Below are 13511 nucleotides of genomic sequence, written 5' to 3'. Positions count from 1 at the left end.
AGCAGGAATCACATGCTACTGAAACAGATTAAGGCAATGATGAAGTAATTTTTGCTTATGTTTGATCTTTGCACTAACTTACCTTTCCTCTGACCCCAAAGGATTGTCCTTCAGCCTCCCTACTTTTAAAACCATCCAAAGTCCTTGACTTAGGTTCTGAAGGAGAAGGTTTATGTCCTTTTTTGTTAATGTGACTTGAAACTCCTATTATCTGTAGAAGTAAAAGATCATTTTTCTTTCTTTTTTTTTTTCCCCCCTCCTACCAAACACTTGCCCTCAATTCCTCCTTTTGGTAATAAGTTTCAAAAATCAATTATGCACTGAATTTTAGCTTTTCTTTAATAGCTTTCTAGCTACCCTGAATAGAGTGTAATTATGTAGACTGCCATGTGCTATCAGACTCAAAATCAGTTGTAGTTAAATCTGCAAGACTGATGTTCTAGAGTTTGTAGTAGTTTGTGACAAACCAAATAGTCTTCTCTCTTCTCTGTTGGTTCCCGAAATACTTCATTTAATGTAAACTAACTGGCTATCAGAATCAGGGCAAGCTATGAAAAGATATCTCCTCAGAGATAAATAAAGTGTTTCTTGGAAGTTTCTTTATGCTGTTACAGCTTCTTATCGTGAAATCCTTGCATAGAGAGAACTAGATTAGAAGAGTAGATGATGCTTCAGCGGACGTGGTTTCAACGGCAGCATCATGTAAAGCCAAGGAACCGCACTGGCTGATGTGGTAGCTTCCCATCGGAGCAGAAAGCTGTGGAGGGCACCAGGGTTTTTTTGGCATTTTCTGGCTGTCAAGGAGCAGTGATGCTCATGGCTTTGGAAGATTAGCTTTTGTAGGGTTCCCTTCTTTTAGCCACAGGATATTTTTTTTTTTCCTCCTCCAGCCTGAGATCTGTAACTGTGAAGTCCTTGGCATTTCCTAGGGGGTAAAAAAAAAAAAAAATCTTTATTTCTGTAGTATTTGGGCTGTACTTCTCCCACTTGTGTGGTGAGTACAACTAGTGTTTGTGGAGCTGGGGTAGTGTATCTCTTGGATAGAGGGAAGAAGCAGCTCTTCAATAACTGCTAAAGCTTGAAAGTTGTTAGAGTTTAAGACCTTACGTTGATGAAATTATTTTGGAAGTCATTGTCCTGGATGGCTGAATATTGGTGTTATGGTCTAACAATTTTTTTTTCAAATTTAATTTAAATGAGTATTTTAGTTTCTACTTTACAGTAGTTTTGAATATAGGAGTGACTTGGATGCTCGGGCCTACACTCTTCAGACATGCTCAAATGATTCACAGCCTGTGTTTACAGTGTTGTCTTTTTGTGTACGTGGCTGCCCCAAATAAAATTTGAATTCTTGACGTAGTGTTGTAGGCTCCTATTGTCTTACTGGTGTTTTTACTTTTGCCTTTACAAATTACCCCATCAGAAGTATGGAAGCAACTTGTCCAAAGCTCAGGGAACATACTGGAGCAACTTTTTTTTTCTGCTTTAAGAAGGAGTCTTATGCTCAATATCCACATTAAAAAAACCACAAAACTAAGCAAAATAAACCTCAAACCAACAAAAGCACAAATAAGTAGCTTGTTTTCTTTCCCTTTCTTGCCCCTGTGAACTGGGCAGCTGTTGCTGCTGCGTTCTCTGCGTCACGTGTAGCTTCCTAGAGAGCAGTTTTTCTGGTTCAGAAGTAACATCCTGGTCCTTCCAAGCCCATAATGGTTTGAGGCCAGGATTCCTGAAATATGCATTGAATGACCAAACTTGATCTGCTGTTACTGAAATCAGTGGTCTCTAATGTCAGTATTTTTCTCTTATTCTCACCACAGTTATTGAAAGATGTTGTCTTTCAGAAGTGGTAGGGGTTTTTTTTGCAGACTGTCTCTGGAGGAAAGAAGGTTGTCTGCATGCTTAGAGGACTTCTAGAATAAAAAAACCCCACCTTTTTTGTTTGTTTTTTCTAATTCTAGTGTATTTTTCTAATTTTGAGTAACAAAGATGTCTGTTGGGCTGCTTCTAATGTATGCTGTTACTTTGCATAATCATTATACTAGTTTAATCTTGTAATAGCATTCTGAAACTTCGTGCCTTTTAATATATTACCTTTTGTAAAAATAGTGAAAATGTAGACGCAAAGCATTTTTCTTCAGATTTTAAAGCTGTTCAATAACATAACTGCTTTTTTGCCTGCTAGAAATCTGGTAACAATTTGTAATAAAGCAAACTGAATCTGTGATGAGCTAGCTAACTTTCTCATTTCATTTTGACTTCTCTAGAGAAGTTGGAGGTTGCACCACCATCTCCAGGACAACTGAGACATGGTAAAAGAAGAATGTTTGTTGAATGTGGTTCAGTACTTGTGTGGTCTGTCTTTGAACTGCTTCATCTTTCTCCTACAAGTGCTGCTCTGTCCTCATCCCTGTCGTATGGAGTAACAGAAAACCAAAGCAAGCACCGACAGTCATGCTGCCTTCTTCATTTCATAACACCTCAGCTGGAGAATGTGCACCGTTTAGAGAAAGTAGGACAGAAAGCCCAAATGAGACCATGCTTCTCAAAGCCGGCAGCAAATGTCGGTTTTGTAAGCTGAGCGGTGTTGATGCTGCAGTACCTTGTGGAGTTTTTTGTGCCTAAGCCTAAAAGTAGTGACTTGCTTCTCGTCACATACATTTTAAATAGACCAAGAAGTGGGATAAAATTGCAGAGAAATTGGAAATAAATTTGATATTCTTTATAATACTGTAGTTGTACAAATTCTGATGTAGTTTCCAAAGCAATGCATTTTTATGTTTTTAAACTGTCAGTGAGCGAACGTATTTAGCTGAACATTCTCCTATTTTAGGTATCTGCACTTATTTTTCCTTGGGTTTATGGTTGGTCCCTGGAGTTCTGTTTACTCCATGGATTCTAAAATTCTGTCAACTTCAGTAAGACTTTGAGCTCCTTTTGTAGCTCCAGTTTGGTGCATGCATTTTGAAAACACTAGGCACTTCTGTGTGCTTTTTTCTATTTTAAATTTTTTGGGGTTTTTGTCCTGCGGTGGTTTAAAAAAATAATAATAATTGGGAAAATTGCATACATTCTATGCTTTAGTATTTTCTTGTGCATTTAAGAAGGTATGTATGTTCTTTCAAAGTAGTTACAGAAATCCAGATGTGTTCTAGTACCTGAACATGAAACACCTCCTGAGTGTGGCTGTATTTTTCATATGATCATGCAAGACGTAAACCCAAAAGGGACTCCTACCAGTTTCCTTTCACATGACTGAGGTTCATGCACTCTTCTTTCTTCCCTTGTCTTATGTTTGCATCTCTAAGTTTATAAAATACGGGAATTATTGGTCCCATCTGAAGCAGGAATAGCTGATGTGTTTTAAATATTAAAAAAAAAGTTCTAATTGTCTGAGGTTTATTTTTAGTCAACTAGTCTGTCCTTGGTGCTGTATTTAGTTTTATGAAGCTGGCACCTTGAAACTCAGCTGGAGGCAATGCTGTGCAAGTTGAACCCCATCTCCATCAGAAGCTTACAAGCTAAAACCTGAGTGAGAAAATGGTGCAGGACAAAAAGGAGTGATACAGTAGCATTGTGCTTGTGATTAGAAATTATTCTGACCAGCAGGTTCCAATTTCCTGCAACAGAAAATATTTTCAGATAGGTTTTACTTGGAGTTTCAGGAATGAAAAGGAAAAATGTGTGCAAGGAAAGGTGGAACTTGTTTTCATAATGTATTGAAGGGCAGCTTTAAGCGTAACAGGCTTTCAGCATAGTGTGCAAACAAAAACCATCATTTATCATAGTGAGATAATTAATGGTGAATGACACACTACTGAAAACCACCTTAACATTTGTAGATTTAGCTGAAGGAGTTCTGATAACAATTGCGTAGTTCCTGGCAACACTTGAAATTTTAGGAACAGATAGAGAAGATGGAGCTCTTGCACAGGAATAGAGAGAGATGTGCAGAGAAAGGGGCTTTGATTTGGGCAAGAGAACGCAGGGAGTGTGGTGAGTCAGTCTGGCAGTCTTCAGTGATTCTGTGACATAGGCTGGAAGGCCTGTAAATAGTGCCAAAGTTTGTGTATTTTTAAGTATTTCTGTTAATGCGCTAGTAGGCATAAGTGGCTATATCCAAAATTGTACAAGTATTTACAGAGTTAGTTGTTTTAACTGGTTCCTTGCAAGCCACAAGTAACACTTGCATATAGCAAAGGGTTTTACCACCCTGATAGGAGTAGTAGGAAAGGGGTCTTGTGTATGTTGTCTGTGTTGTTCTTAAAGGCAGTGGTAGTCTGACATTTCAATAGTTCACGTGAACTGGTTAACTCTTATAAATATTTTTCTCTGTTACTTATTTCTTTTAGTGTTCTTCCACAATGCATTACCTTTTGTAGGGTTTGGATTTTTGGATAACGCTATTATGATTGCTGCGGTAAGTTCATTATTTAATTCCCTGATGAAGTCAGTGAGATTCATGTTGTTCAAGTACTGAATGATGGGATGAAAGCTTTTGACAGACTCTCTTGTGTCTATATCAACTCACTAACTTTTCTTTTAATTTTTCTTTTTTTTTAAAAAAATGGTCACGTTCTCGTAGATGGAAGAGAGTGTTGTTCCTTCTGAAAAAGCAGTATTGTAACTAATTTTACTGAATTGAGGAGCAGCTTGCTTTTTTTCCTCTCCTAATTTGTGCTGCAAGACACATCTATGATCGTGTAATCGCTACTTTTTTTTTTTTGTACTGCTGATGATAATGTGATTATACTATGTTGATGAATAGATCTTCAGGGTTTTTACTGCTGTATTCCTTTGTTCTGAGTAGTGCAGGCAGTGTTAGTGCTGATGCTGATTTGTGCTGATGTAGCCTGACGTTTCCGAGTAATGCTCTTGAAAGATTTTTTCCTGTTCATTTGGAATATGGGCCAGTGGAACAGAAAGATGGTTGAAGGCCAGAGATCCTGTTCCTCGCGTAGAGTTACCATTGACAACGTGATCTTAATCATGGGATAATTCAAGTGGGAAGAGACCACAGAACTCATTAGGTCTCTAGTCTTGCTCCTGCTTGGGACCTTCTCAGGGTCTATCCTGCTCAGGGCAGGGGCAGCTGTAAGATGAAAGTTGTTTATGGCTTTATCCTATGGGTCTTGAGAAGATGCGAGAGCAGAGACTGCACAGCCTGTCCGAGCAACTGCTTCCAGTGGTGACTGTCCTCACAGTGGAAAACGTTTTCCTCTATCCAACCAGAATATGTTTTATTTTAATTCATGCATATTCTCTCACCTTTGGACCATGCACTGCTGTTTCATCTTGAGGTTCCCTGTGATTTTGTTTCTTCAACTGAAAAAAGTAGGGAGCGCTACGATGCTGCTTCATTTGATTGCTTGGTATTTGTGAAAATTTGCATTCAGAGTTGTGAATCCAGCTGAGAATTACAGTGGGGGAAAATGGTATTTGAGTTTTGTCCATTAGGTGGCCATTATGAAACCCTATAAAATATTAAAACAGTATCAGAAGTAGACTCTTGTCTTAGGGCAAGATATGTATGCTCGAAGGGTAGGAGCTGGGCAGATCTGGTAGAAGTAATGTCCACTTATCCTTTCAATCTTAACATAAAGAAGCAGTAAGCAGTAATTTTCCTGGTTGAATCAATATAATCTATTTTAACTCCAAATGCTGCAAATAAGGAGTAAACTCTTATTTTTCAGGGAACCCAAATAGAGCTGTCAATTGGAGTTGTCCTAGGAATTTCAACTATGGCAGGCAAGTAATAAAAGTGCAATATGTATGGACTAATATGACACACTCCTGTAGCTCAGGTTGAAAGTGGGCCACAGGGCTGGAAACAGCTCTTCCTTGGTCTTGCATCTTGCTTTCCTAATAAAGAAACAGCCTGGGAAGCAAGGATGTATTCCATTTGCAGAAATGGAATTTCAATTCAAATAGCTTTTGAAATGCTTTGTTGTCGGTTTTAATCTTAAGAGTTCAAATCCTGGGTCGCTTAGAAAAACATATTTACATTTCTGTAGTGGAACTCCTCTAAATCCCCTAGGGCCTCGGTGTGTGTATATGTGTTTGTAGGTTGCTGTTTGCTTGCAGTGCTAAGTGAAGAGCAGTGTTGGTGTCCTTTCACTGTGTTGGCTGCCGTTCTTGGTGGCTTCTCTGCCTGCGTGCGATACCACGGGAAGGCCGAGCAGCCACTCTGCTCCTGCACTGGGACAAAACTGATAAGCTCTGCTCAACAGCTTCAGGGCCTCTGCAATGTCAGAGGAAAAAAACAAACAAACCACAAACCCAAACAGCTGCTCCTGGATCCACCAACCACAGGTGCAGTGTTGCTCAAAAGCATGTAGATAGCTTAAATGAAAATGTATGTAGCAGAGCAAGTAGATTGGGTGGAAATTTGCAGCCGTCTGCTGCAATGCAAGACAATCACAAGAAAGCTTATCTCAGTAAGATTGTCTGTGAAATCACATATTTTAAGTGTGTAATTTATTCAGTCATACATGCAGTATTTCTTTCTAATCTGACATGGTTCGTGGATATGTTGAAATGTTGATCAAAACTACATATGTGAGTAATAATTCCTGTTTCCAGTGCTTCAGTGCCACTTCAGGCACTGGAAGCCCTTGTTTGGTGTCCAGCGTTAGCTCTGTGATACGGGCAACCACACGTGGCCGTTTCTAACTCTGATCTGAAACGTGAATTTCCAAGTGTCAGTGTTGTCTTTGTGTATTTGTCAAGTTTTCTTTGTGTAAGTTGAGAAAAATAATTGAACTTCTTATTTTTCTTAGTCCGCTGCTACTGTTATTACAAACCATAATAAGGTCAGAAGAAAAAACTCTAGAATAAAAGAAACTTCTAGTCTTTTATGCTATGCTGAGAAGAGTGTGAGTGATTGGGTGGCTTTGTAATAAAAATAATATTTTGGCCTTCTCTCGTCCTTTCTCCAGCTGCAGCTTTGGGAAACCTTGTTTCAGATTTAGCTGGACTGGGGTATGTCTGAACTTGTATTAAATTTTTTTTATTATTTCTTTTTCCTCTCTTGAAAACAGTTAATGCTACTGAACTAAAACGTATAAACTGCTGAAGTTGCTTTTAATTTTATTTCCTAGCTCTTGAATTTTGCTCCAGTAAACTGCGAAACTGTAGAAACGCATTCTGTCCTTCTTAAGAAAAAGGTGGAATGTAAAGTGGTTCTTGTCAAGGCTAAAACTGCAATGCCACAGTTCTGAAACAGAGTGACTCTTCTGCTATTGCAGTATTTTATATTTTAGGTGCTAAAATTGGGATTGGCATTTAACCTGATTCCGTTTACTCTGTAGGAACATTTACTACAAAAACTGCATTCCTAAAAATACAAAACAGAAAAATACATTTCCTGTTGATATATATTGCTGTGACAGAATACACATAATACACCTCCTCAGACTGTTAGGCCTAAATCTGAAGACATTTCCTTCTCCTCAGATAAAACAATTACATATCTGAAATGACTTCAGATCTAGACATACTTATTTCTGATATAAACAGATGCATCTGACTTTTAATGGAAATTTCTGGGTGCTGAAAGTAAAGCTTTCTGTTATGCCTCTCTTTCTCATTCCCCCTCTAACTTTTTTTTCTGCAAACAGCAAGGCTTATTAATATTTTGTATATGTGTAACCTGTCCTTAAGTAAAGGTTTACTTATAAGCTCTGCAAAATCACAATAACATTCACACCAGTTGTGACTTACTATATAAAAGTTTTTCTGGAAATATTGCATATTAAGGAGATGAGAAAATTAGTTAACCTACACTGCAAAACGTGACTGTCAGAAGTCTGAGCACTTTCCCATATTTACCTCTGGATGGCTTTATTGGAATGCTGAAGGAAAAGCTGTTGGTTTTGACTTCAATAATTCAAATATTTCAAAATCCTCACTAGAAGATACAGTCAGATCCAGAATTATTTATTCTTGTTTTCTTGTTTTTCCAGTCTTGCAGGTTATGTAGAAGCTTTAGCTTCACGACTGGGTCTGTCAATCCCTGATCTGACACCCAAACAAGCTGATATGTGGCAAACGCGTCTCAGTGCACACTTGGTGAGTAGCCTGGAGGTAGACATGTTGGCATGGAGCTTTTTTTTTGTTTAAACTAATACGTGATAAAACCTTTTTGTCACTTTTACTGTTGAATGCTTAATGGCCAAAAGCATTTTGCACATTTCCTGGAAGGTTTAGCTGTGGGCCTGTCACAGAGCATCGTGAGACTGGATTGTTTTGGGCTTGAGTGGTGATTTGTAGGCACCAAGACTTCACATGTGTTATGCAGATACGTGGGTTGAGCTCTGGCTGCTGCAATAAGAATTGATTTGAAAGTTAAGACTCCTCAGTAGTTTACTCCCATACATTCTTTGTTAAATGCTTGCTATTCATATACCTGTGCTATTCGTACACCTGTGTGTATTAATTTCTAATATTCTATAATTATTCTGGATATGAAACTAGCTTTCTCTTGGGTAAGCTTTCAGCACTTGAATAATATTCACTGCCTGGGTTTACAGTAACGGGACTCTCGTCTTGCAGATTCATTTTCAGGATGATTACTTAATTAAGATTTAAACACTTGGAGCAGTCCCACTTCAGCAATGCGAGTGTTAGTTTATTGTGGTTAAAGAAACTGATTATAAGAAACTGAGTAAAGAGACAGATGTATTTCACTTTTCCAGAGTGAATCTCCATGGGGAAAAAATTTTGGCAGATTTAAGGGAGGAGAAATAACACTTACTGAGAAAAAGAATATGGGTGGAAAAAAGTCTTTTAGCAGTGATGGATCCAAGCATGGAGCTGGGAGGAGCTGGCGGGCTGTCAGTGGGCTGCCCTCTAGTCTGTCCAGTGTGAGAGTCTTCTCTGTGGAAGCTGAGTCTGTGGCAAAAGCCTGTCATTGCACTGTCGTTAGTTCCCAGCACTTTTCTGTGAAAAGACTTCTGAGCATCTTTGCCTGTATGCTAGTGTTTTTTCTTTTTTTACTTGCTGTCTCAAGTTTCTCAACACTATCCACCCACTACTCATGATGTGGCTTGAATGTTTTCTGTCTTCTTTCCTCTCCTCTTGACTTTTACATCCAGGTCCACTGTGAAATGTTTTTCTACCTCCTTTTTTTTTTTTTTTCTTCACCTTACGCCTTTGAAAGCCATCATATTTGCAAGGAATTCCTCATTTCTAACTTTGATAATTTGCATTGCCAGATGCAGGCAAATACATTAAATACATTTATAATTGCACTTAAAATATCTGTGAATTGGGTTTTTTCGTGTTTGTTTTCCTTCTCTGTCTTCCTGGCCGTCCTACTAGTCCTTTGAATCCCTGTCTCCTCCCTTACCACCCATGCAGCTCTTCATTCCCCTCCTCTTTATTCATAATTGCCTTTTTTTGCACAGCATACTTTCTAACCTTGTCATCTCTGTCTCACTCTCATAGATTCTGTTTGTAGTCTGCATGCTAAGAAAAATGTGACTCCCAACTGAAAATTAGAACAGAGTCTGTTTCCCGGGTTGTGTTGGTACTACACAGCAAGTGAGTAACAGCTGATCAGTGAGAAATTTAATTTTTTCCCCTTTTTCTAGGGCAAAGCTATTGGAGTGACCATTGGCTGCATTTTAGGAATGTTTCCTTTATTGTTCTTTGGCGATGAGGAAGAAAAACTGGAAGAAAAAAATTAACCTTTTTACAAGATGTATACAGATGTAAACTACTGTACCTCAGTTATTCAATTACGCTGTCAATATTTAGGAATTAACAGACAGTAAAAATGTATAGACTCGGGAACAAAACCTTCAGCATGTCATTTTATGGAAACACTAATTTATTGTGGCTTTGTGTTCGGTACTTCTTTTTATAAAGTATCATCTAACTTTTTATTTAATTGTAAATTTTTGAAGTGTTTTCACTTACGGCAACTGATGTTTACCACTTTCCCCTTTGACCTTATTCTTTAATGGATTATTACTTTAATAATCCACCACGGATGGCAGTATCACTCTTGAGTTTCATATTGGTTGTTTGACAGTTGTAATTGCATGACAAAACTCGTTGTTCATCAGGTCCTTCAATGCAGATTATTAAGGAGGTGGGTGATAGTCCCTCACTTTGCAAGGTGACTGGTCACCACCTCACCAGCCATCAGTTTGCTCTGCCTTTAGTGTAGGTATTTCAGTGATCCACTACAGTCTAGTTTGCGGAGGTTTTTTTCACATTTCTGATTAAGTGTCCTTGATTTTTCTGCTGAGATGATCATGTTAATTCTTTGACAAGGTAAGTGTTTCCACTTCAGGATCTTTACCAAGTCCATTTTTTACTGGTGTTTAACACCTATACTTCCATATTCATGCCTTTTTTTTCCCCCCCTTAGTAAACAGTATTTTGAGAGTTGGATTGAGATACCCCTAAATTTCTATTCCTGAATTTTAAGAGTAGTATTCAAGAATTCAGACCAACTGTTTCAAAACCACAAACAACTTTTTTATTGTTCTGCTTAAAATAAGGTGTGGATAACTTCAGGGTGTGAATGAGTGCTGAAAGTTTGTAATGAGTGGTTCAGTTGAAACAAAGTGTACTATCAGTCTGGATTAGAGGACCTGATTTGCAGATTATAATTTTGTATTTGAGATTAAGACTTTACTGCTTTTTTTTTTTTGCTGTGAGACAATTAGTAAAAAAATACAACAAACCAAACAACAAAAAAAGGAAACTTGAGGCCTTTTTCCTTTTTTGCGTTTTATTTTTGCAGTCTTACTTGGTGTATTATAGATCTGACACTGCAGTCACACACATAACTGTTTTCTTTTTTTGTTTATATATGATCATGAATAAATGGATTATGACTATTGAATATTCAGGATCTGACTTGCCAGTAGTGTAATGCTAAACTGATGACTGTTGATTAGGGGAGAGGGTTTCTTACCTGTTTGAATACCATTCAGAAAAGATACTAAAAAGATAGGCACAGCCAGGGCACTTCGAAAGTTTTCTTGCTGGAATTGTTTGCACTTCTGAAACCTAGAAAGAAATGTTTAAAATAAATAAACAATTACGTTCCCTGATGACTTTTATTTGCTATAGGAAAAGTCTTATTTTAACATACACATTTTACAGAGCTCATTGCTTTATGTCTTGGTCATAAATCTCACTTCTGTGTTCTCATTTCTAGAAGCCCTTTAACAGAGTACTGAAACTTTGACATCAACCTTTAATGAAGGTGACAGTGTTGTATCTTTTTTTGCAAAGCACAATTTGAAAACTTTCAGCGAGTAGTCCTAGTACCATGTACTGTACTTTATACATTAAACCGTGAGAATCTGGACCAAACTGCAAAACTGAAAGAAATCTCAGCCAAACGTAGAAAACAAGTGCAAAGAAAATGTGGCTTGCATTTTCAAAGTTGGAAGCTTTATAAGAAAACCCACCAAAAAACAACAAACAAATAACAAAAATCCCCACCAACTGCATACATACAAAAGAGAAAAAAAAACAAACAAAAAAACCACAGGAAACAATCCTTCTAGAAAATTGTGGACTCTCATCCCAACAGATTGCTGCTGGCTTACAGTACTTCAGTGAACAGGATTTTTTAGTCATCCACGCATTTGTCTTGCCTTAATCTCTAACTTTCCTTCCTCTGCATGTAGTTTTGTTTCTGGTATCTTTCTATACAAAGCTGTATGTATTTACCATGGTGTTTTTTTTTAAACTGATGTACGCCTCCAAACACTTTTGCATAGCTTTTTTGTAGCTGCTTTTACAGAAGTTTCAACACTCTTCTGTGTTATGATACTGACATCTTTATTGGAATCTTCCAGCAGTGGCCAAACCTCTCTTCTTTGCTGTTGTACCAACTGGAACACTGTTTTCATCACTTTTTTTTAGAGCTCACACGAGCAATTGGCAGCCTGTGTCAGCTGTCATAGTAGTATTCTTTTTATAATGGCAATAGGAAAGACTGTCTACTAATGTTAAATAGCTTGTGCATGTAAACTGAGTACATTTTGTTGTTGTATGTCAAACTATTGTACTGCAACCAATGCTTTTATCGAAAAGTAATGAACTAAAATATCTTCAAAGAAATTAAGCATGTGTCGTCTTGTTAAACTATTTAGCTGACCACACAAATGTGGAGGGCAAGTGACACATGATGAGAATTCTTGGGTGTTTCAGACTGTTGTCTGATGCTGTAATCAAGAAAGTGGCTTCTGAGGTTTCAATATTTGACAAACGTGAAGAAATATTATTTGTGATTTGAGGGGAATAGTAGCTCTGCTGGAGGCCGAGAGAAAGTGCTTGTTGGGGCTGAGCTGCCACCCCAAATACAGCTGGGGGCAGCTTGCTCTTTGCCTGCAGGATCCGCTCATGTGTGGATGTGGTGTTGGTTCATGAAGAAGGGAAGATCTATGCCTGATCTGTTCCCTGCCCCCTCAGGAGGAGGGTGAGTTTTCCTGGGGTCTATGGATGAAATGTAATCCGTGATGCTCTGATCATGATTTTGACTAAGGTGGAGCACTAACAAAGCACTCCTTGTTGTTTTCGGTTGTCTTCTCCCTCCTTGATAAAAGGAAAAAACCAAATGCCACAGGCTTATTCAGAGACTTCAGTATTGCTCCATTTTTTTTTCATTCTATCAGTTTGTCCTGTGTTCACAGGAATTTTTCACATTAAAGGGCTGGTAGACCTGAAATTGTGTTTATTTTTAAATGCTGTCTTTTATTGTAACTTAAAATCTAACTGTATTTTTGACTGTATGTTATCTCTAGGGATGATGAACATTCATCTGATAATATGACTTACCTAAATCTTCTCGACAATGTTTTCTCATTCATGTACTTTTACATAAATTATTTGAATTCAGACAACATGTTTTGTATGGTCTTTAATTAAATTGTCAAACTTTCTCTAAACTTTTGTACTACAGCAAGGCTGTTCTGTGTTTCTTTATTAGACTAGATGCTGGAGGGGAAATATTATTAATATCCTGTAGGTATACAGCCTCAGTTATACAGAACAGGTACTTATTATTTAAGTCATAGGCAGGTGGTCCTTTGTCAGAGAAGGTACTGCCGCAGAGTGGTTCTTCTGGGTCTTCATGCTCAGAAGAGAATGATTTAAACAATTAAAATGTTTACATGGTAAATTGGTGGTGTTCATGATTAATAATCAGAATCCACTTGCGCTTGAACTTCTGGAATTAACTGAGGGTTTGTACGCAAACTAAGCCTTTCTGAACTTTCCTGTCCTGGACTTTGGAGCTCTTTCTTTTCACTCCTTGATGTTCTGGTCAGTCACTTTTGTGGACGTCTGTGCATAAAGAAGTGCTGGGATTAAAACATCTGTGCTGAAAGGATGGTCTCATTTTGACAACTTGTATAGTTTGGCTGTTGTTTTACTCCATTCTGATTGATTGCATCATGCAGTAGAACTCTTTGTTAATGTTATTCAGAGAGCCCATTGCACTTCTAGCGAACAGGTTTTCCTATTCGCTAATGTTTTACATG

General features: G+C 37.9%; 1 protein-coding gene across 1 annotated transcript in view; it reads left to right on the top strand.

Annotated features, from left to right (window-relative positions):
- The window catches only part of TMEM65 (transmembrane protein 65), a 26228-nt gene extending 16133 nt beyond the window's left edge, over window positions 1–10095 (top strand). The window contains exons 2-7 of the mRNA XM_009879099.1: window positions 2268–2312; window positions 4353–4420; window positions 5694–5748; window positions 6939–6981; window positions 7965–8070; window positions 9594–10095. Of these exons, the coding sequence (XP_009877401.1) occupies window positions 2268–2312; window positions 4353–4420; window positions 5694–5748; window positions 6939–6981; window positions 7965–8070; window positions 9594–9689 (413 nt within the window). The 3' untranslated portion in view covers window positions 9690–10095. The remainder of the gene's footprint in view (window positions 1–2267; window positions 2313–4352; window positions 4421–5693; window positions 5749–6938; window positions 6982–7964; window positions 8071–9593) is intronic.
- The last annotated feature ends 3416 nt before the right edge of the window (window positions 10096–13511 follow it).

Source organism: Apaloderma vittatum, unplaced genomic scaffold, assembly GCF_000703405.1.
Source record: "Apaloderma vittatum isolate BGI_N311 unplaced genomic scaffold, ASM70340v1 scaffold31351, whole genome shotgun sequence".
Taxonomy (NCBI): domain Eukaryota; kingdom Metazoa; phylum Chordata; class Aves; order Trogoniformes; family Trogonidae; genus Apaloderma; species Apaloderma vittatum.
The sequence above is the reverse complement of the archived record's forward strand: the minus strand, read 5'-3'. Positions and strand labels throughout refer to the sequence as shown.